Here is a 25,556-nt window from a genome sequence, read left to right as displayed (position 1 = left end):
GTCAAAAATGGCTCGCCGGCCGGCAGTTTGAGACCCCTGATTTAAACTATGTTTTTCAAGATGGAAATGCAAGATGCTTTTAGCAAGATCTGGCAACACTGGATTTAAATGGCATTAAATGGAAATATTGGGGGTGGGAAAGGGTGGCACGGTGGCTCAGTGGTTAGCACTGTCGCCTCACAGCAAGAAGGTCGCAGGTTTAAGTCCCGGCTGGCCCAGTTGGCATTTCCGTGTGGAGTTTGCATTGCGTGAGTTTCATCCGGGTGCTCTGGTTTCCCCCACAGTCCAAAGATATGCGGTAGGTGAATTGCATAAACTAAATTGGCCACAATGTACATGTGTGTGTGTGTGTGTGTGAATGAGTATGTTTAGGTGTTTCCCAGTACTGGGTTGCAGCTGGAAGGGCATATGGCCTAAGACATATGGAATAGTTGGAATACTTGGCGGTTCATTCCGCTGTGGCAACCTCAGAAATATAGACTAAATCGAAGAAAAATGAATGAATGCATATTAGGGAAAAAATACAAACTACAAAAAATCTACAACATTTTATTAATAGTTTGTTTCTCTTGAATGTTTGTTTCTCTTGCTCTTTTTTTATTTTTAATTTGATATTTTTCGTAACACATACATTTGGGTGTACTCATTTAGCATTATCATAAGTCGCTTTGCTAGATTGTCTCTAGAGTTGGCTTCAGTACTGATTAATCTAATGTATATGCACAAATGGTAAAGCTCCCTATAGAAAATATTCATTTAAATGAGAGATTTGTGAGGGGTGTACTCATATATGTTGAACACTATATATAAAGGATCATTTTAAAACTAGCACAATAGACTTTAGACTGATCAGCCAGACTGATATTCTCCCTGAGAGATTTTGACCGAGAGCCAGGAACAAAAGCCGGGAGGTTGAAGAACAACAGTCTGTGCCAAACCTCTCTGTCTTCACATCCATAATCTTAGAAATCAGGTCACTAACATAATCTAATAATAACACTTGATATCATCATCCTTCTTTAATTTTTGCACTCGTGGAAGAAAATGTAAAACACATTGAATGCAGCCACCCACCGAATGGGCAAAACTCCACCTGTTGCATTCTGTTCATTGAGATTCTGGCCGCTCCATCTGAGGAGCTGTTTTATACATCCTTTTCTGAGAATCGCATTTCTGTGTAAAAAAATCACAACATGGCTACATTTCTTGGAAAACAGCTCCATTTGTTCCATATGCTGCATGCTATTAACAAAGCCTCGTTTCTTTTGAACTAAAACTGAAGGCAGTGTAAGAGATGATGAGTCAATACTGTGACAGTAGCAGCTTCACAAATTGCACTTTGGCATTTAAGTACATCAAGCATTGGACTATAGTAGCTACTTCCAAAATATACAATATTGAAATATTCTATTAAAGTGCAATATTACAGTATTATTAATACTATATTTATTTTAATTTTTACAATACTATTTTATATTTTGAAAGTAAAAACTCAGAGATTGCTGGAAGTGGCTAATGTTAACCAGCTTGCATAAACATGTGAACGTCAAAGTCATTGCTGGTATTACTTAGTTCTGTTAACTTGGGTTATACTGAATAGACCTAAGTGGAAAAAAAAGCCACTCAGCTTTTTATCACAACTGATCTGGAATCAGTTCATGTTACATTAACCAAATAAGATGCACCAAAGTTAAAAGGCCGGCAGAAAGAGCTTTTCATTTAAATATCGTTTTACCTGACAAAGAGATGATGGCATTAGCAGGTCTTTTCACAGCCGCTCTGCATTTCACAGACCTCACATCTGTTATGGAAATTTCTAGGCAAGAGCGAGCGGACAAAATGAATCCGCTAGAAATATTTGCACATCTGACTCTGTCCCAGTTAGAGATATTTTACACTACAGAGACAGAGTCAGTGATATTCCTGGGCCGTTTCATGCTCATATTTTACATTTTATTCACATTCATCTAGTGCCTTCATCCAGTTAATTAAAGTAAAATGTAAGAAAAACCTGCTCGTTTTCAAGTTAAACTGAGACAGAATTTTTTAAATTGTGTATAATAGCACGGTTTATTTATCTAATGTGATTGATTGATTGATATTTGTATTTTTAATATTATATAATACAAAAATATTTCATATATTACTATATATTGTACTCTCGGTTCTGGGTTGCGGCTGAAGGGCATCTGCTGTGTAAAAAAACAAGCATAAATTTATAATCATAATAATCTTTATTTATTTATTTATTTTATATTACACACTCACTGGCCACTTTATTAGGTACACCAGTCCAGCTGCTTGGCGCAAATTTCTAATTAGTCAATCACATTGCAGCAACTCTATGCATTTAGGCATGTAGACATGGTGATTTAAGTGACTTCGAATGTGGCATGGTTGTTGATGCCAGACGGGCTGGTCTGAGTATTTCAGAAACTGCTGATCTACTGGGATTTTCATGCACAACTATCTCTAGGGATTACAGCGAATGGTTCGAAAAAGGGAAAATATCCAGTGAGTGGCAGTTCTATGGCCGCAAATGTCTTGTTGATGCCAGAGGTCAGAGGAGAATGGCCAGACTGGTTCCAGCTGATAGAAAGGCAATTCAAATAACCACTCGCTACAACCGCAGAAGAGAATCTCTGAACTCACAACACGTCAAACCTTGAGGTGGATGGGCTACAGCAGCAGAAGACCACACCGGGTGCCACTGCTGTCAGCTAAAAACAAGTAACTGAGGCTACAATTCGCAAATTGGTCAGTAGAGGATTGGAAAAATGTTGCCTGGTCTGATGAGTCTCGATTTCTGCTGCAACATTTGGATGGTAGGGTCAGAATTTAACGTCAACAACATGAAAGGATTTACATCTGCCTTGTATAAGCGGTTAAGGCTGGTTGTGATGGTGTAATTGGCCCATTACTACCAATTAAGCATCGCGTCAATGCCACAACCCCCCTGAGTATTGTTGCTGACCATGTCCATCCCTTTATGACCACAGTGTACCTATCTCTGATGGCGACTTCCAGTAGGATAACACGCCATGTCATAAAGTGCGAATCATCTCAGACTGGTTTCTTGAACATGACAATGAGTTCATTGTACTCAAATGGCCTCAACAGTCAACAGAACTCAATCCAATGAGCACCTTTCGGATGTGGTGGAATGGGAGATTTGCATCATGGATGTGCAGTCGACAAATCTGCTGCAACTGCGTGATGCTATCATGTCAATATTGGACCAAAATCTCTGAGGAATATTTCCAGTACTTTGTTGAATCTATGCCACAAAGAATTAAGACAGTTCTGAAGGCAAAAGAGGGTCCAACTCGGTACTAGTTAGGTGTCCCTAATAAAGTGGCCGGTAAGTGGAATATTTGTATTGAAAGATTTTCGATAATATTATCATAATATTTATTTGAAAGTTCATTTATTCATCATATTTCATATTACAAATGTTTTTATTTTCTTTACATTAATCACCTCAGCCATTAATTTAAACAAAAAAGTAAAAAAAAACAAACAAAAAAAAAAAACAATCATGGATTTAACATTTTCAAACTTAAACTTAACCAAACTTTTTTTTTTTCCCCATATTGCTCTGGGCATTTAATATGATTTTAATTAGGCCATTAAAGATCTTTGAGGAACATATGGATGTAATTAAGGCTGGTCAGATCACCCAGGGAGGAACGAGCCATTAATTACTCTAAGCTGGGTCTGATGATCGACGCGAAGGCGAGGACAGCGGAAAACTTCATGATTCACTGCTCCCAAACAGCTCAAGAAGTCAAATGGATAGCGATGTTGAACTTTACTCTGATGATGCGGTGCATGTGAACAGGTGTCAGTGTTACTTGCTGTGCTTTTCATACCTGAGTCACCTGTTAGTGCTCTGTGATTCATAGGTGTTCAGTTGTATCTGATCTCAAAGTTTGCTGGACTTCTGCAACGGATCATTTCAGCAGCACTTTGAGAGCAATGAGTCATATTTTGTCACACATGTGCGAGTTATTCTTTAAAGTCGCCTTGAGTCACGACACATTCCTCATCCTCACATCTGCTTCTGTACTCAAATACACACAGAGACAGACACACAAACACATATTGGTAGTTTACGAGGACTATTCATAGGCGTAATGTATTTTATACTGTAAAAACATCTAGACTATCCCACCCATACCCTTAAAGGAAACTTGTGGCAAATTTTGAATGTGAAAAGATTTAGAATTACAATGACTTAAGGCATGTCCTCATAAAATACATAACATTATACATTAATGAATAAAAAAACAGTGTATTATTAACAGTGTAATTTTATAATTAGTTGTGTATTACTATAGTTGTCAAGATCACCAGCAATCTATGCAAATCGCTTGAGAACTACTCATCTGTCACCACATGAACTACAACTACCATAATGTTTTCCGCCAGTCAACTCCTGATATAGCTGCAAACTATCTGGACTGATTTACCGTTTATGAATATTAGTTTGTAACCCCACGAAGCGTTTCTTTGTTGTTTCTTGCCTTGTTTTATCGTTTATGTTGATTCTTTGCCACCTGTATTGACCTCTTCACCTCTGACTTTGACTACGCTCCTGGATTACCACTACGATACTGTCTGTACCAGTTTGACCTTTGCCTATCTGACCATTTTCTGTTTAATAAACTGCACATGGATCCTCAACTCCATTATCCAGCGTTTCTCAGTTACAATCGTAGATCTACTACTCTACATCTTTTAATTTGTATTTTTTATGATTTTAGTTTAACCTTTAGTAATTGTAATATTTGTGTTTGTTTGTTTCTTTATTTGTTTGTTTTCATTTAATAAACTTTAACTTTCGCAATTTTTGTATTTTATTTCAGTTATCTCAGTTTTAATTTTTATTTGAACTGCATATGGTTATAGTTATATCATGCAGTAGTGAATTTGTTTATATCATGTGTTTTTCTTATACTTTTCAATTCTGCTGGTCTCTATGCTGAGAGCTAGCAAACTAAGTTTGGTCTATTACTGCATTAACAACATTTAGTATTAAGTATTCTATGATTAATTGATTAATAATTTTTTTGTTATATTATTATTTGTAATATATATATATATATATATATGTATATATATATATATGTATATATATATATATGTATATATATATATGTATATATATATATATATATGTATATATATATGTATATATATATATATATATATATATATATATATATATGTATATATATATGTATATATATATGTATATATATGTATATATGTATATATATATATATATATATATATATATACATATATATATATATATATATATATATATATATATAAATGTATGTATGTATGTATGTATGTAATTATGTTATATTATATATATAAGTGTGTGTGTGTGATGTCTACATTATGTCTAAAAATGACAAATATTTAAATATATGCTTAATTCTTAATAATTTATATTTAATATTTTATATTGAATTTTAGCTTTGTTTTCATTTCTAAACTATATGTGTCATTTATTAATTGTCTCTATAGGATTTGATTATTTTCAACTAAAACTGGAAAATGTTCAGTGTTTTAGATGTTTATTTGTTGTCTGTAAACAAAAACCTATTTGTTTTTTTCTACTTTGTACTTAGTGTCCATGCTTTATGTTGATTTTTATTAGTTTTATAATTCTTTTGGATGATGAAAATTCTATTGCTTACTAAACAAAAGGAAAGCAACAGTCCTTTGCTTCAAGATAATTTTATCTCCTGTGACAAACCTGATAATCTGGACAGCTGTTTCTGTAGTAAACCATTTCTATTTTATGACAGACAGGAAGTGACATGCGATGCCTCAGTCACATTTGGCTCGAGTTCTGAGAGGACACAGAATTATTTACTGGGTGCTGACTGATTATTTATGTATTTGTTAATGTTTGCCATCATTTGAAATTATTCTGTGGTCTGTGGATGAAAGTTTTCCGCTTAATGATGATGCAAACCATTTGCCTTCTCATTTTAATCCTATTTTTTTTTTTTCGTCAGGAGAAAAAAAAAACTGTTTAGAGAACTCTCGTCTCCAGACACTACCAAGAAATCCTCTAAATGTCTGAAGAGCATGCATTTTAATATTAAAATAAAATAAAGTTTATCAATTGTTTTTTCCTTTCTAACAGAGATTGACCCACCAAGAAAGCCTACTAAAAGATTTTGGTAACAATTTTATAAACGAGTGACTTATAACCTGCTCATTATTAAGATATTGGCTGTTTATTTCTATTTTTAACCTACATATGCTGCATGATCTAATTTTACATCCCCAGTACCTAAACCCAACTACCTTAACAACTATTAATAGAGTTTATTAAAGCACAACCATAGTTAATTGTTTATTAATAGCGAGAATTATATGTCTTTTAATAAAGTGTGACAAAAGATTTCATATATTCAAAATAGACAAACTAAAATATGTTTTACTATTAGTTTTATCTGAATGATTAACGTTTAAACATCACGCTTGTTCACTAGTGTCATTAATTTTAGGATTTGGGGATTGTAGTCATTCACTCTTGAGAGCTAGAATTGAAATGATTTATAGCTTCCAATCCTTGCAACTAACACTAGAGAGAAAGAGAAATGTGCATTACAGTATATCTCGATGACGGAGAGACCTTCAGTGTCCTACTTCAGAACCTCATGTGCCTCTGCAGCATTTATCCTCTTGCTGTCAAAACTTGAAATTAATGAGATCACACTGCCATTGGTCAACCAGGATGTCGCTCCAGTGTTCCCAGCGCTAGAAAGGCTAATGCTTGGTAAACGAGTCTCCTACACCAATATGGCTGAAGCCACAGCCTTGACCAGAGCAGGACATATTACAACCCCAGCATATGGATGAGTAGCACGAGTTTGACCTTGTAAACATATCTCTTATCTAAAGGCTGTATAACACTGTAGCAAATGCTAAATTGTTTGAATTTTGTGGATGTGTATGGTGGTGTTATTGTGAGAACAAAACATTAACATGCTAATGTGCTGTTGGTCCTCCAGTCCTCCATGTGCTACCAATACAGTGCCGACGCACAGAGGTGTAAACTCGCCTAGACCCCTGAAGGTGTTCTGTGGTATAATGCATTAGAAGCAGATCCTGCAAGGGTTGCAAGGTGAATTTAATTAGATTTTCAACTGGAGTGTGTTCCCCAAAATCAACAGGCAAATTAGGAATATGTGCCCAGGGCTACATTTTTTAGAACCAAAAAATATGTGCCTAGGGGTTACAGTATGGAGCGGTTTTACGTCACCGACAACTTCTATTTTTTTTTTTTTAGCTATCCACTAATCGCTGTATGGATACCTTTTCTGGTATGGCCAGTTTGCATGGTAGCTCACCATATGCAGCATCAGACTTGAGACATGGACTAGATCAGACTGGGTTTAAGTCTGACATACAATATTACCCGAAACCAGGTAATACTAATGCAAAAAAGGTAGTGTGACTGTGAAATTGTGGTAAAAGCATGCAGAGCCTGGGTTGGATCCGAAATACTATGAAACTATTTAACAAAGAGCCAATCATTGAAGCAGTCCGAGGCCATGCTTGTTATTTTCAGTAATAATCTGACATTATCTTCAGATCTATATATTTTATTGAACAGAACACTCCATCGTCTGCAATCTAACCAACAGAGTTCAAATTGTATCAGAGTTTAAACAGTTGTGACAAGCTAGTTTCTGCAACAATGTATCAAACTATGAGAAAAATTTGAGAAAAACTCCACATGTTGGTTCAAGCACATCCCACACAGTCTTAATTAAAGGAGGCCAGGGCATCACCTTTCAACTTTAATATTGTTCTTTTGCCCATTCCTGAATAATGTGTGCAGTCTACATTATCTTGCATGCGATAGCATTAGTTGCCCTTCTGGACCTATGAGCTGGGGGCACTCAACCACAGTTGCTGAATTTTAATCATTGCTGACCAGGAGCAACCCACAAGCTCTGCCTTTTCAGACATTCTTTGTTATAATATGGCCTTTGTCAAAGTTGCTCAGATCTCTATAGTGACTATGAGAGCTGATTGTTTGTTTACTATCTAATTTGACCATACCTTAATATAAGGCCTTGTTGGCCAATTGACTGATCATATTGTTCCAGCTCATCAATGTATACTTCTTTCAAGAGTTCACACTTAGCTGATGATTGATAATAAAGCTTGTTTGGCGTGCTGTCCTGGGAGAGAGCCCTGAGCTTATAAGATCCTCGAGCCCTGGGCTCCCTCCTGTTGCAGGGGAGTTTGAGCTCAGGTAGATCTCGATGACTCCCCTTCCTGCTTAGTGTAGCTAAGTGTCAGATATGGATGCTGAGAAGGTGTACTCGGAGCTTGGCCAAAATATTTTGGATTATTTGTTTAGGGTGCTTTTTTTTTTAACTGTGGGAGGAAACCGGAGGACCCAGGGAAAACCCAGGGAAAACCCACGCGAGTACGGGGAGAACGAGCAAAACTCCGCATAGTAATGTCACCTGGTTTGGAAAGGAATTAAACCAGGGGCATTCTTGCTGTGAGGCAACAATGCTAATCACTGGCTACCGTGTCGCCCGTTTGAAAGTAGGGTTGGGTGGGGGGGGTTTCTTCAAGACGAAGATATTGAGATGAGAAAAGTCTGGTTATTTATAGTGAGTTAAGGATCGTCTGATAGGATAATTAGTCATAAGCTAAAGTTGGAACAGCTGTGAACAATCATAAGCACGTGATCCTCTCGAAATTTGTTTATAAATAAACTTCACTTATTTGAGAGTGTACTTCAGGTTGAATTTACTGTGTCTTGTTTAATACCTGATGCCATTTTGTGACATATGTTGTTCGTCTCATAACAATTTCATATTTGCGTAAATTGTGACATAAATCTGTCATTTTCAGACAGCATGTAGTTGAGTGTTTTGTGCCTTCAGGACTTGTCTGATGTCGATAACCCACAATCATTAATGATTTAGCAGTTCCCCGGAAGATCAACTGTTAAAACCTAAAGCTATTCACTTGAAATCGGTTTATCTCTTCATGCTGTGCAAAAATGATTTTGAGATTCTGTTTATACAAGCAGGAGTTTCTCAACTGGGATATGAATCTTCCCTGTGGGAGTCCAAGGTCTGTCGTGCTCCAGATGGAAAAGTAGCCTTGTTTCTGTCTTCTTTTTCATTCAGGGACAACTGTCAGCTAGTGCCGTGCACTCTGTTGTCTATATTAGAGCAAAGCATCCTTGTTGTTTTGGCAGTTGTACAGTAAATCAGCCTGCGGTATCACTATTAAAGCTTGATGCCAAATTGGCTCAGTTTTGAAGCTCTTATTTAAAGCATGAATAGATGTGATTGTGATGGGTATTAGGACAGTTAACAGGCCCATATGTGTCTATTTACAGTTGAAGTCAGAATCGTTAGCCTCCCTTTTAATTTGTTTATCAAATTTCTAAACATAATAGTTTTAAAGAGCCCATATTATGGGATTTTGAAAATGCCTTTCCATGTAGTGTGTAACTACCATTCGTGGAATATAACTGAGGACGCGGGTGGTGAGGGAGGTGTCGCCGCCGCGCCATCTCTATTCTGGACGCGCCGGCCCTGTGTGTGTGTGTGTGTGTGTAAAGAGCAGGTACACTGTGACAGGCTATAAGATCTCCTCGCCAGTTCTTGGGACTTTTTGCTCAATAAAATAGTTAGTCGTCAGTATTTTCAAGTCCATCGTCTGTATTTACATTCACCCACTGGCAGCCAAAATAGACTATGAAGCGTGTATTCACTGTGACTACTTTTATATTGTTGTTTAGCAGCTGGGCATTTCACTCTGTCTCGCGCTGAAGCCTGTCAGTGTCGTCGACCAATCGCAGCAGGCTGTCATCGGTCCAATCAGCGCAGATTAGCTTCGCGCTGAGGAGGGGTTTGGGAACAAATGAATCGCTGAACGATTCATATGGGAGTCACTGGGATAATTAGGTAAAAATAAATGCAGATTATAAGACCATCAAAGTGTTTTTTGACCTTGCATGCATATTAGACTGTTGTTGGAGACCCTTACAACCAAAATATGACCCTATTTCATGTATAATATGGGCTCTTTAATAAATCATTTCTAATAACTGATTTATTTTATCTTTGCCATGATCACAGTAAATATTATTTTACTAGATATTTTTCAAGACACTTCTATACAGCTTAAAGTGACATTTAAATGCTTAACTAGGTTAATTGGGTTAACTAGGCAGGTTCGGGTAATTAGGCAAGTTATTGTGTAACGATGGTTTGTTCAGTAGACTATCGCTTAAAGGAGCTAATAATCTAGACCTTAAATTTATTTTTTAACTGCCTTTATTCTAGACATTCTATTTTAGACCACTAAGACATTCTCCAGAAGAAAAAAAATATTATCAGACATACCGTGAACATTTCCTTGCTCTGTTAAACACCATTTGGGAAATATTTAAAAAAAGAAAAAAAAATCAAAGGGGGGCTAATAATTCTGACTTCAACTGTATATATACTGTATATTTGAAGGCTTCAGTGAAATTTGAATACTTTTGTAAATATTTCCCAAGTGCTGTTTAATGGAGGAAGGTCAGTTTCACAGCATTTCCTTTAATATAATTTTCTTTTGGAGAAGTCTTGATTCTTTTATATTAATTAGGGTCAATATTGGCTTCAGAACAAACCAGTTATCCATTGTTAAATTCCCTTATTACTTTAACTTTAACCTAATTATCACAGTTTAGCCTTTAAATCGCACTTTAATCTATTTACTAGTATCATGTATATAACTTTAAAAATAGTATAATGTCATCGTCAAAACAAATCGGTTATTAGTAATTAGTTATTAAAACTATTGTTTAAAAATCTTCTCTCTAACAAATTTGGAAACTCTTTAAAAAAAAAGAAAAAAGAAAAAACTAACAAGAGTGAAGTTGACTTCAACTGTTTATAAAGTAGATTGTACTGATAGGGGCTTTTGGAGTTTTTTTATTTGAAACATTGAGTGTTTTCTTAGTGTGTTTTGTTAGTCCAGATTATTAGGAGATACGGGTGCGTTTTAACCAACGAGAGGAACATTTTAAACAGGTGACTAATTGCATAAGCATATCTTAGAGCACTTGGACATTTTTGAAGCACTTTGAGCCTTTTTAAACGCGAAACTTAACTAAACTTAGAAAATCCAACATTACAACAAACTGATTTCTAGATTCAAAACAAAGCAAACAATCTACACATTTTATCACCTTAGAATTATAAGGTTCTATCTGACATTTTGAGTTATTCAAATGACTATTTACATTATGTGATGTTTACATTTCTTTGTCATTCCATAAGACTGCTCCGTTGTTAAAAAAAAAGAAATATATTAAATGTGAAATATTTTTATTTGGGTATTTTTTGAAGTTTATTAAACTTTGTTAAACAACTCATTTGTTCATTTTCTGTTTTATTTTAATGTCTTTAAATTTGGTATTAAGCCTTGAAGGGCAAATACTTAATTTAATTCATGAGTCTTAATTACAACAATAAATATTACCATATTAATTACATCAAATTTACATCTGTACTAGACAAATTATTTAGCACAACCTTGTATGCTTAATATTTATCCTGAAACATTAAATAAATGTTATAGAAAGCAAAAAATTACTTTCTCAAACATCAACATATGGTTACAACACCAAGTACATTTTTTTTTATTTTAAAATAATAAGCAGACTGATGGTATTTCTTGAAAAGTCATGCTTCAATTAATGATTGGCCAGATAGAATCTTATAATTCCAAGCGGAAAATGTCTTGTGAATAAGAAGGTTCATCTGTGTTTGCCATTTTATTTACCCCAAATTTGTATCATTTACATTTCGAGTACATTTAGGGTCTCTGTCATGTTAATGTGTGAAAGAGAACTGTTACACATATTGTTTGCTATATGGAATGCACAAACTTTGAAGCTCAAAATCTCAAAATCATTCAGAACGCAGATAGAACCTTATAATTCCAAGGCGACGGTTTGTACAGACATCCTAAGATTCATCTACAAACTCTGATGTTCAACTTGAGGTTGCCTAATTAAATGAAATAATTTCACCCTATACCATGTGATGTATTTGTGGGATAAATGTTTTAGGCATGTGCTTCATTCAGAAGTCTTCCGAAACCCAGACTGCCTTTTCCACTCCACCAATATTAATTTTCACCACACTCCATTTGTTAGCCCTTTACTGTTGGCAGTTCATAAAAATAAAGCATGCACATTTGACACTGATATTAAATCTTAAACCTAAATGGGAATTGCAATTGGATTAGCTTTGTGGTTGTGCTTAAAAGGCTCGTCCATATAGCCAGAGAAATGGAAACCACTTAAGTGTTCGCCCACTGACATGTTGGGCTGATGACAGGGTTCTATATTGTAACTAGAGATCGCATATCACGTGCAAAGCTTTTCAACTTATTTACAGTCCATTTCATTTGCCAGGCAGTTAAACTCTACGTATGCCTTATCTAAATGGGAGCAAATGAGTTCATCTTAGCAGGAGGCTGAAATTATACATTTTATGACTTTATGTTGAATGTTGGTTCTCAGAACAGCGATGGAAGAGAAGTCAATGAAGGATGATCAGTGTGGGTGATTATGGTGAAGTGGGGTCAACTGTTCCTCGAACTTTGTAAGCCCACAAGTAGACACAATGAAGAGCTTTCCATTGAGAATATCATCACTTCAAAGAAGCACTCATTTATTGCTTTATCTTCATTCTACCCTACTGAGAACGCTGGCTTACGTCAGTAGGAGTGTCCATGTTGGTTCAGTCTGGTTATTGTTGTTGTCAACATATGCTGTTGCAGCAGCACTGTCTGTTGTGCTATTGATTGATCAAGTAATGGAGTGGAGGGCTAATACTTGTAATAACTATAATACCCCGACTTTTCCTAAATGTTTGTATATTGCTTTCTGACATTGGTTATTTTATTAAAATATACAAAACTCAAAATAGTTCTTAGTATTTCTACATTGAAGGGCCATACACTGTAAACTCTAATAAGTTGAGACTACTTAAATGAATTAAATTCCTCAGTTCGTTTGAGTAATGGGAAATCGATAACTCGATTAATTGAGTTGACCAAATGTGGTCTCTTCATTGAATTAAATTAAATGTTTAAATACAGATAACTTAAAATGGCTAATAGACTAAACTTCCAAATTTTTCAGCTTTTATAGTCTTACTTCCAGGGCTGTTTATATCGAAGTTGATATTTACTTTCTTGTTGGTGTTTTGTAATATCTTATTTTTACGAGGTGGGTCATTAGCCCATATCCTGGAGGACCAGAACATACACAAATACACTACAGATAAATTAGCTTACCCAATTCACCTATAGTGCATGTCTTTGGACTTGGGGAGGAAACCGGAGCTCCTGAAGGAAACCCACGCCAGCACGGGGAAAATATGCAAACAACCACACAGAAATGCCAACTGACCTAGTCGGGACTCAAACCCGCGACCTTCTTGCTGTGAGGTGACAGTGCTATCCACTGCGCCACCATGTCACCTCTGCGTGCATATCAATAAAGAAAAAATGTATATAAGCATTTAAATATCTACTTACTAATTTAAATTTTCTTTTTCGTCAGATGGGTTCAGGTAGTGCCTCTGTCCTGCTGCACTTCAGCAAAATTCAGCATCACAAGCAAAATGACCACCTTGTGTCATATAACATATATCGACCAATCAGTGCAGTTGTCAAGGCAGAATTTGCAACCAATCATTTAAACTGAGACCTGGTGAATCATTTAAAGAAATAAAATGTTAAGTTCAGAGAAATTCAAATATTAATTATAAGTTTTGTAAGTAAGTTAAACACACCTGTTTAAGTTTTGATTTTAAAACTTATTATTTTAAGTAATGTTAAGTTATATTAACTTAATAACAACAGCGGGGTTTACAGCGTAGCAATCAATTTGACAGCATGCATTTCAGTTTCTGCTACTTACAGTATTCCCTGGGTTTTGAAAATGAATGCATCTGTTGCCTAGAAACTTCCTGCTAATAAAAACAAAGTTCTGATGAAAGTAAAAACATAGTCTGCGGCCGAAATCGCATACTTCCATACTATATAGTGTGCCAAAAACAATATGCGAGTATGTCCGAATTCATATAATTCTAAAACAATATGCAAGATATGTACCCAGATGACCTACTACTTCCAGCAAAATTATGCAGTGCGCATCCAATGAACACTACACTATCCCATGATGCTTCACGAGAGAGAGAAGTCATGAATGGGAATGAAGTGATGCAACTGACACAAGTAGGTCACGTGACAATGAGAAATGGCAGATGTAGTACATCCGAGTTCCATTCATACTACTCACATTCATACTGTATACAATGTACTTTTCTAACAGTCGTGTAGTAAATTCAAATTTAAATGTAGTACCTACTGAGTTGTAGGCGATTTCAGATGCAGCCATAACTACTCAGCTACTAAATACGACCTCCAAAGACTACGTCAAATAGTTCGTACTGCTGAGCGAATCTCTGGTACAACCCTTCCTACTCCCCAAGAACTGTACTTATCCAGAGCGAGCAGAAGGGCTGCCAAAATCACTCTGGACCCCTCACACCCAGCACACTGCCTCTTTGAACTTTTACCTTCTGGTCGACGCTACAGAGCACTGCGCACCAGAACAGCCCGACACAGAAACAGTTTCTTTCCTCTGGCAATCCATCTCATGAACACTTGATGATAATAATTGTGGAACCAACATCACTACTTGCCATACACTTTTATACACATATACACTTATTTAACAACACACTTTACATGCCAATTTGCACATAACAGCTGCACATATAACGTTGTATATAGTAATAAACACGTACATACACTTGTCAATCTGTATATTTGCACTCACTACTTCTATTTTTTTATATATATATTTATAATCTGTTTTTTGTCCTGTCTCTGTAATTCTGTTGCACTGTAGAAGCTCTGTCACGAAAACAAATTCCTCGTATTTGTGAACATACCTGGCAATAAAGCTCTTTCTGATTCTGATTCTAACATTACTTCAGATATGTATTTCAAAAACAGCATATTCAGTGCAGTCTCTTGCTTGCTGGACAAAAATAATGTGTAAACCTTTGAGGGGGGTCTAGTAACTCGTACACATTCTTTGGCTCTATTACCAAAAGGATAGTATTTTAGGGTAATGACTTCATGTAAATGTTTTCAATGTAAAATTGACATGACAATATGATGTCTTATATGAGAACGGTTTGAATGACCACTAAGGCCAATATTTGTAGTTAAATAATTCCAGTTCCAGTGTTAAACAGGGCACTTTTCTGCAAACTTAGACCCATGCTCACCTCGGCGTTGCAGTTTAGCAATGATTAAACACAGAAAAAGAGTCCTGCTAAGAGGTGAGCAAATATTGTGTAAATCTGTGTCCCTTAGGGCCACATATTCTCATTCATGCGCCAATGCTTGGCACAACCCAAACCTTTGCGGTTGATTTTCAGAGATATAGCCCCACATGGAGACTCAAGCGCACAGGTAGGAGACGGCTGGTTTGAACTCCCACGTCTCCTGGTGCTACCAAGCGTGAACTAGGGACTCGCTCACACTGTGTTATGGGTTTAGCGTAGCGTGAAGAGGATGTTTGGTTCATTTAAAAATAGATAAACGCTTGTAAAATGAACTCTATACATGTGGCCTTAATTAAGTTGAAACTTTTTGTCAGTTTAAAAGGGGTTTTGTGCACTTTTTTACTTTTCTGCCTGCAAGCTATACCAGCGTCAGCTTGGCTAGGCTGGGAAATAAACTTTGACAAGTTGCTTAAACAAACTAGATTTACATTTACACTTGGAATTAAAATGCCTTTTGGTTCAGTGGTGCATTCTCGTTTACAGTATGTTGGGTGTTTTAATCCATTCCTAAACATACGGCATGTCCCAAAATGTTTAGAATTGATGTCATTAGGCGGAGATTAGGTCATCTTTATTGCTGTTTGAATGCCTTTGACAAGACTGTGTACTCTACACTTTGGATATTCATTCAAATATGTTTACAGCTTCTTCTGGAAGTGGTTAAAGGTGGAAAAATGGCAAATATTTTAGGGTAACACTATTTCGATGGTCCAATTGAGTATTAGTAGACTGTCTACTTAATATCTGTTGATACTGCTCGCTCAACAGACATTTAACTGACTATAAGAAACTTCACAAGTACATGTCAACTTACACTAACCCTAACCCCAAATCTAACCCCAACCTAACAGTCTACTTATAATCTTATGAGAATTAGTTGGCATGTAGATGTAATGTAACTTAAATTCATCAAATGGACCATCAAAATAAAGTGTGACCCATTTTAGATCTCTTATTCACCTGTTTTTAGAAATGTAAACGCATTTATTATCATTATAACTATACCCTGGACCATAAAACCAGTGTTAAGTATCTTTTTTATTGAGATTTAAACAGTAAGACATCCGGTTGATGTATGCTTTGATAGGACAACTATTAAAAAATCCTAAATCTGAGGGTGCAAAAAAAAATCTAAATATTCAGAAAATTGCCTTTAAAGTTGTCCAAAAGTTATTCATAATGGACATTACTAATCATAAATTACGGTTTTATAAAACTACAGTATGATATTTACAAAATATCATAATGGAAGATCATTTTTACTTAATTTCCTAATAATTATTGGTTTAAAAGGAAAATCTATCACTTGAACCCATACTGTTGGCTATTACTAAAAAAAAAAAAAAAAAAACCATGCGACACAAAATTGGTTTAGCAATGCAGTGTCAGATATAACCAGTTGTGTAAAGTAAGAAATACTCAAATTATTAGTTTTTCTCAGAAATTGTAGTTTACTAAGTAGTTTTAAAAATGTTCTTCAGTGTTTGGACTCTCAGTAGTGATTATTAAACCACACTGAACTGAGCTAAACTGAACTGAACTTAAACACTAAAAACTGAACTACACTGTTCCTATTTACTGTTACCTTTTATGTGAAGCTGCTTTGACACAATCTACATTGTAAAAGTGCTATACAAATAAAGGTGAATTGAATTGAATTTTAAAAATGTGTACTTTTACTTTACCTTGAGTACATTTTTGGTGCAGTATCAGTACTTTTACTCTACTACTTTCCTTCAAACTGCTACTACTTTTTCTTGTCTATCGGGATTGGCTGAGTAGTATTGTGATTCCTGTTCAATCAAATCGCACATAGAAGTTAAATCGCATCATAAAGAACTACTTCAAGACATGGGTGATTTATAATTGCAGCAAACCCAGAGATTGTTTAGATGCATGTCACTGATGAGAAAATGATGGATGATCACTGTATGATGACTGAAATGCCCTTAAACACCCAGCAGACACAAGACGTCAACATGACGTTAGATTGATGCTGTACACCAATGTTGTGGGGAAATTGCATTTTGTTTGGAAATGAAAATCAGGTTGACATCAGAACCCAACATCAGGCTGATGTCAATGATGATTTTCCAACCTAAAATCAACCAAATATCAACATCTAATGATAATACAGCATGGTGTTGTATGGACGTTACCACAATGACGTCTAACAGACGTTGGATTTTGGTTGCCATACCTGTTGAATAAATGTCAGTATTTGACGTCAATATGATGTTGATTTAAGATATTGGCTTGACGTTGGATTTTGGTCACTTTCTAACACAACCTAAATCAATAGACACTGGCTAGACTTGAATTTTGGTCACTTGACTTCACAACCTAAATCTAACCTAATATTAACATCTTATGATGTTGTGTGCCTGCTGGGCAATAACTAAATGCACTACAGAATGTTTCGTTTACACACATCCACAAATGACATGTAAATGCATCAGCTTTTTACAGTGTAATACTACTCACTACTCTTGAGTATTTTTGAAAGGTCTACTTTTTACTCATACTTTGAGTAATATTTACAATAGATACTTTTACTCAACTAGCACTACATTTTAGGCAAGTAGTGGTTCTTTTACTTAAGTATGATTTTTCAGCACTCTTTCCACCACTACATATAAGCAGCAAACCAGGGTCAGTCCTAACTAATAATATCAATAATATCATAATATTTGCTGACTACTGAGAATGCAAAAAAGTCATTTTAATGAAACAGTTCCCACCAGTAATTTAATGTTTTATCTCATATTAATGTGACATTTTTTGTGTCTTTTTTGTTCCAGATTGCTGAAAACACATTGTGGGAGTCTCATGGAGACTGATTTGTGCTGTACCGCTGTCCTTGAGGACTCAATTCTTGGTAGAAATCCACCATTGTGAGGCCCTGTGAAGGTGACCCCCGATCCTCAACGCACAGCTCTCCTTTTCAGGAGCTTGAGGAGAAGAAGAAAAATAAACTATCAAACAAAAAATAAGATCTTCATGAGCGCCAGAAAATCCAGAGTCACAAAATGTGGACACTAAACATGACACGTGTCTCTTTCCTGTTCCTCCTCAACGTCCTCCTTGTCGGATGGTGTCAATCAGCAGAAGACGACGTCACCCCTCGCCTCAGCTTCTCTTACAGTAAGTGCACAAGACAAGCGCATGCACAACTCACTCTGTCCATTTACTGAAAGTGCATAAAAGTGCCGACTGCTATGGGAGACTATAAATAAAGGCTGATGAGGAGTCGACTTGAGAGCTCTTCGAGAGCTATGGGCTGAAGACCCTGTCATCTCCCATGGACAGTAACACTTGCTGAAGTGTTGATAAACAGAAAGCAGATATCGAGGGCTGATTGGTTCAAGCTGGCCTCCGGCATGTTTGTATGGAGGTGGATTACCAGGCTTACATAACCACCGTAGCATTGCGAACACAATGTGTGACATGCACACGCATCCCCATGTCAGAACAACAAAGAGTCTATTTCCAATTTCTGAGGAGTGTCATTACTCTTCAACAGCATAATACGTCTCCTCTCGTTCATTGTGATCCCTTAGCAGTGTCTGTAACATAACATCTGTCATGTTAAAGGCAAACCACTTCCTCTCGCGTGAATCGCAGGCGCTTTTGGGTGCGTCCGTTCATGTTTTTGCAGGCTGCGGTGAATTGTGCGGAGAAAAGGCACAATGAGTCTGTAAACACACGCACTGTGGCTTTATTAAGTTACTATGGCAGTATTTATTGTGTTAGATGGTGGTTTTCATCACCAAGGTACAAAGTCTTTTGTGATGGAGAATGTTGACGCCTTTTAAGACAAAAGCTTGGTTTTGTTGAAGTTGTGGAGTGTGACATTGGGATGTTTCTCATTTGATAAATAAAATTGTATGTTGCTGTTGCGTATGTAGTCAGAAGTATAGACGAGGCTGTTTATTTGTTTCCAAGCCTACTAATGGCTCTTGTTTGGAGACAGAGGTTGTAGATTTGCTGTGTTTGTCTAATGCGTCTTCGTCATGGTGCATAAATGTTTAGATTCATGTGGTCAGCATATACACTGGGAAAAAAATGCTTTTTTAATTGTTTTTCTAGTGTTTGTTTCTAGTCCAAATATCTCAATAATCGTACATCAAGAAGCATTTTCTAGACAAGAAAAACTGTCTTGCTTTCAGAAAAAAAGTCAAAGTTAAGTAAGTTTTTTCTTAAAACAAGCAAAATAATCTGCCAGTGGGGTAAGCCAAAATAATATTGTTTTTACTTTGTCTCACACTACAATGCAATACAAACGTTTCTGTACTGTTTAAATGGTTCCAATTACTGCTAATGAAATGTTAAATGGTCAGTTCACCCACAAATGAAAATTACCTCATCATCTCCCTCAAACCTCATACTTTTATGAGTTTCTTATTTTTGAACATAAAAGAAGATATTTTGAAAAATGCTGGTTTCTGGGAGCCATCGACTTCCATAGTAGGAAAAAAAACATTATGAAAGTCAATGAACCAGCATTTTTTTTTTTTTATATATCTTATTTTTGTTCAACAGAAGAAAGAGACTCAAATAGGCTTTGGAAAAGTGAAGGAAATTAAATGATGGCACAATTTAAGAAAGTTCAGTAAGTTTTTCCTTAAATCAAGCTAAATAATCTGCCAATAGGGTAAGCAAAATAATCTTGTTTTCACTTTGAAATAAGATATTTTTTGCTTAGCCCATTGCTAGATTAATTAGCTCATTTTAAAGAAAAACTCATATTTTAAAGCAAAACTTGACATATTCTTTCTGAAAACAAGACAAGGGGCTCTATGTTAACGATCTAGGCGCATAATGTAAAGCTAATGGCGCAAAAACATTAAAGGCGTGTCTGAATCCACTTTTGCTATTTTAAGGATGGAAAAATCCGCTTTGCGCCACAGCGCATGGTCTAACAGGGTTGTGCTTATTCTGTTAATGAGTTACGGGTGTGTTTTGATAATAAACTAATCAGTCTCTCTCACATTCTCTTTAAGACTCAGTTGCATCGCACCATGGTGCATTTGCTGGAGGACTTAGTAAGTGGAAAAACTGAAGGCTTCACTAGCGAGAAAACAGTTAAGCAGAGCATCTGCAGTGCGAGGATAAAGAATGAGCCTTCTCCATTCGGCCTTTACTTTCGCTTTCTCTTTCTCTCTTACATGGATAAGGAAATGGTGTTGTACACTACACCACACTACAAGACATCCATTATCTACATATTTAATTTTGTTTGTTAAGCATTAAGATTTGTTTCAAAACTATTTCTAATTTCAGTTTTAATTTCCAGCAAACGAATAAATGAACAATAATAATGAAGTGTAGTCAAAATACGTAGTCAAAATACTGAGTTATATCCCAACACACGTGCTATGGCCCATATCTTCCATAACCTGACAGGTGGACAAATCTAAGCTTGTTTTTAATAAAACAAATATAAATATGCATATAATAAATAATACTAATACTACTACTACTAATACTACTACTACTACTACTACTACTACTAATAATAATAATAATAATAACATTATACAAAATCAAATTGTCATGAATAAACTGGAAAAAAGCCTGGAGACATGGAGCTAGTGGTTTTTATATTTATGTAGATAGTAATACTTTTTGTAATATTTTAATCCTAATTCTTTTTCATTTGTAAAGATATTTGTGTATTGCTGTACATCCTGTGTGTTTTAAGCAATGTGTAAGCATTTAAGGCACACAACTAATGCGCTCTGTGCTGAACTTTAGACTTGCTTCTATTTCAGTTCCTCAAAAAAGCAACACGCCAACAATGTGCCCTAACACACCTCTTTTCTAGACCGGAACCGATTCCACAAAGTGGCGCAAATGGATTTGCTATTTAAACATCGTGCTGGAAAATGTAAAAATTAAGGTTGCACTGATCTGAAAATAGCAACAGATCGGGGCAAACATGTCTTGCGCCTCATTGCGCCGATAGGGCCTAATGTGTTTTGCTTGTCTGTCTAGAAAATGCTTATTGATTTAAGAATTGTTAGATATTTAGACTAGAAACAAGACAAAACTCTAAGAAAGACATTTTTTGCAGTGTATTCACTACCAGCTTAGCATATATTTGATGTTTACTTCTCATTTTTATTTTAAACGGGCTCAGGTTGTGATGGGAGTTCCATTAAACCTGCTTGAACATGCTGACTGCCTCTTTTGAGGGTCTACCTGCATGGAGGTCTTGTGCACCACCCAAAATACACAATGGACACCCAATAAGGAAAAAAAGAAGACTTCTTCAAGACCTTTCTTCTCATTTGGTCTTGTTTATTCCTGCTTTGTCTTGTCTTTTCTTTTTGTATTCCTGTTTTACATGCTCTTCTCATTTTACCTCTTCTCATTTTAACATGTCTTTTCTCTGATTTGTTTCGGGGTCTCCTGTTCCGATGTTTTTTTCTCGGTTTGTCTTCTCATTTCATCCATTTTTTTAGTTTGTCTTCTTATTTTGAATCTTCTCATCTTGTCTTCTTGTTTTGTCTCATCTGTTGGCTTATTGTCTTGTCTCTTCTCAGTTTATCTTGTCATTTTGTCGTCTTTTTTTTGTTATTTTCTAATTTTGTCTTGTCATCTTGACTTGAATTCTCATTCTGACTTTTCTTTTTGTCTTCTCATTACATTTAATCTCCTCATTTTAATTTTTTCTCCTCTTTTCATCTTGACTCTTCTCATTTTGTCTCATTATTTTCTTTTTTTATGTGTCTTTTATATGTCTTTTCTTTATTAAATATGTCTCCCAAGACAATCTCTTGACTTTTCTTGTATTTTCTTTCATTTGTCTTATAGTTTTCATTTTGTCTCATCTTTAAATGTTGTCTTGTCTTGTTTTTTTGTTTTGTCTAGTCTTTTCTTTTATAGTTTTGTTTTGTTTTTTCGTTTTTGTCTCCTCTCACTTCTCTTCGTTTATTTTCATGTTTTGTCTCATTTTGTCTTCTTTTCTCCTCTTTTCCTCTTGTTTTATCATGTTTTCTTGACTCTTCTTTTCATTTTGTCTTTTTATTTTAACTCTTCCCTTTATATATAATCACTTCTAAACTTTTTTTCGCCTCATCTCATCTCTTACTTGTGCTCTCATCTTATACCTTTTTTCCTTGTGCGTCCACCATTCCTCAACTCTTTCTACAGCCCAAAAACATTTTTGCACCCACTTTGCAGTCTGTTGTTGTGTTGTCCTCATGATCACGCTGTATTGTATGAAAGAATGCAGCTGCGCTTTCCACTGGTGTTTCTCATCTGTCTGTCCAACACCACAAGGAATCCTGCTTATTCTCTCTGCTGAAGTGTGCTCTGGTGTGTCTCTGAGCCTGTACGCACTCTCACTCACTTTAATAGCAAATATCTTGAACGAATAAAAAGTTTCCTGTCCCTGTCCTATAAATTTAATCAGCAAATTTGCACAAAAATGTAACTTGCTTTTAGCAGTTTTTTAGGCCATTACCAGACTTGCCTAATTCCTTTAGGGAACTGAAGATATGCAGACAGTGTGTCCAAATAAACGCTGCAATAGTGATTCTGTATTTATAGTTGATTTCTAAATTTGGCTCAGAGTTACAATAAACAAATGCTTCTGTTTTGTTTCAATGGCTCAAATAACTGCCAATGAACCGTTCAGTGTATACAGAACTAGTTGAGTTAAATTCAGGAAACTGCTTTGGTCCAGTTTATCCAGCCACGTTCAACTTGGACTCAGCATTGATTTTTGAGGCCGTTACCTGACTCGCTTGATTCCTTTGGTGAACTGAAGATATGCAGACGGTGTGTTCAAATAAACACTGCAATAGTGGATCTGTATTTATATTAGATTTCTGTTTTTGTCTCACACTTAAAATATACAAATGCTTCTGTACTGTTTAAATGGCTCCAATTACTGCCAATGAACTGGTAAGGGATAGTTCACCCACACATGCAAAATACCTCATCATTTACTCTCCCTCATGTGCTTTTATAACTTTACAGGTTTCTTACTTTGGATCACAAAAGAAGAGATTTTGAAAAATGCTGGATGCTGGGAGCCATTGATTTTCATATAGGAAAAAAATGATAAAAAGTCAATGGGTCACAGAAAACCAGCATTTTTCAAAATATCTTTTGTGTTAAACTGAAGAAAGAAACTGAAATAGGTTTGAAAAAGTGATGGTAATTAAATGATGGCAGAATTTAATTTTGGGTCAACTATCCCTTTAAGTACAGTAAGTACAGGAAGTTTACCCATTCATTTAAATGTCTTAATTTTAATGTGTACATTTGCACAAAAATGGCCTTTATTTATTCATTCATTTTCTTTTTGACTTAGTCCCTTTATTAATCTGGTGTCGCCACAGCAGAATGAACCGCCCATTTATCCAGCATATGTTTTATGCAGCGGATGCCCATCCAGCTGCAACCCAATAGTGGGGGAAAAAGGCCATTATCTGACCAATGGTAATTTTTGTGGTGAAGTGAAGATATGCAGACAATGTGTTCAAATATACACTACAGTGTATCTGTATTTATAGTAGATTACTGTATTTGAGTTAAATTCATAAAACACTTTTGGTTACGTTTAACCAGACACATAAATGTCTTAATTTCAATGTGCAAATTTGCTAAAAAAAAAAAATGGAACTAGCATTTGGCACATATTTTTGAGGGTATTGCTTGACTTGCATAATACCTTTAGGGAACTGAAGATATGCAAACAGTGTGTCCAAATACTTTAACACTACAGTAGTGAATCTTTATTTTTTTTGTAGATTTATATATTTGGCCCACACTTACAGTATACAAATCTGTATTGTTTAAATGGTTTCAATTGTTGCCAATGACATGTTCAGTTTGTGCAGGACTAGTTGAGTTTAATTCAAAAACTGCTGAGGTAAGTTTAAGCAGCCATTTAATGGTCAATCCCAATTCTACTACTTAGCCCTTCCCATTTCTCTTTAACTTGAAGGCATAGGCTTAAGGGGAAGGGCTCACGAAAGTCAGGAGATGCACATTTTAGTATTTTGTCATGTTTTTTTACAACAAACAAGCATATGTTTTAATTCATTCTTAATGGTGTTCGTGTCTTACAGCCATGCTTTAAAAAAAAGCTAAATAAAAACCGCAAAATTTTACTATCTATAATCCATAATAGCTACTGTATAGTAGTCCCAAAACATACTTTTACATCTGATCCTCAATGACACTGGAATACCCTGTCAGAAAAGTCTAGTGGCTTGGAATGACCTTTTCGCAGTGTCTTGTATAATGTTAATGTTGCTTTCGTGTGTTTACACAGATGTATATGACCACTGTGTAAATGCACAGTACAGTTACGATCTTATTGCCACATTATATCGTTATGATACCATGATATCATTGCCTTCAGTGATTTCCTGAAGAAAAATACCCAAAAAAAACACATCTGGTATAACTACAGCAGTTGCCGTAGTCGATCTCATATATAATCAAGAGATCGCGATGACATATGATGACGTGTGCAGGTGTTGTAGTGGTGTCCCATTTCTTAGGGGTACGTTTTGAAGCCCTCCCCCATCACACTCTGTTTCAAGGGCCATGGCGAAGGGGAAGGGGTGGGGGTACAAAAATAGAATTGGGATTGGGCCAAAATGTCTTTATTTTAATGCGCAAATTTGCAACAACAATGACAAAAGCATTTGACAGGTTTTCAAGGGGACATTACTTGACTTGCATAATTCCTTTGGTGAACTGAAGATGCAGACAGTGAGTCCAAATAAACACCGCTATAGAGAATCTTTCTATATTTGGCCCAGAGTTACAATAAACAAATGATTCCGTACTGTTTAAATGGCTCAAATAGCTGCCAATTAACTCTTAAGTAAATGCACAAGTTACTGTAAGTGAAATTTATGAATCTTCTTAGGTTAAGTTTAACCATCCACTTAAATGTCTTCATTTTAATGTGAAAATTTGCACAAAATGTAACTTGCATTTGGCACAAATGTTTGAGGGCAATACTTCCTTTAAAAGTAATTCTTTTAGGGAACAGAATATCTTTAGATGTGTCCAAATAAACTCTGCAATGGTAAATCTTTATTATTAGTAGATTTCTTTATTTGGCCCACACTTACAGTATAAACA

General features: G+C 35.7%; 1 protein-coding gene across 1 annotated transcript in view; it reads left to right on the top strand.

The window, feature by feature from the left end:
* LOC130245535 (semaphorin-4B-like) overlaps positions 1-25,556 on the top strand; it is a 126,784-nt gene that overhangs the window by 31,590 nt on the left and 69,638 nt on the right. The window contains 1 exon segment of the mRNA XM_056478256.1: positions 18,242-18,584. Coding sequence (XP_056334231.1) covers positions 18,470-18,584 — 115 coding nt within the window. The 5' untranslated portion in view covers positions 18,242-18,469.

This window comes from Danio aesculapii, chromosome 18, assembly GCF_903798145.1.
Source record: "Danio aesculapii chromosome 18, fDanAes4.1, whole genome shotgun sequence".
Taxonomy (NCBI): Eukaryota; Metazoa; Chordata; class Actinopteri; order Cypriniformes; family Danionidae; genus Danio; species Danio aesculapii.
Note: the sequence above shows the minus strand (reverse complement) of the source record. Positions and strands in the feature narration are given on the sequence as shown.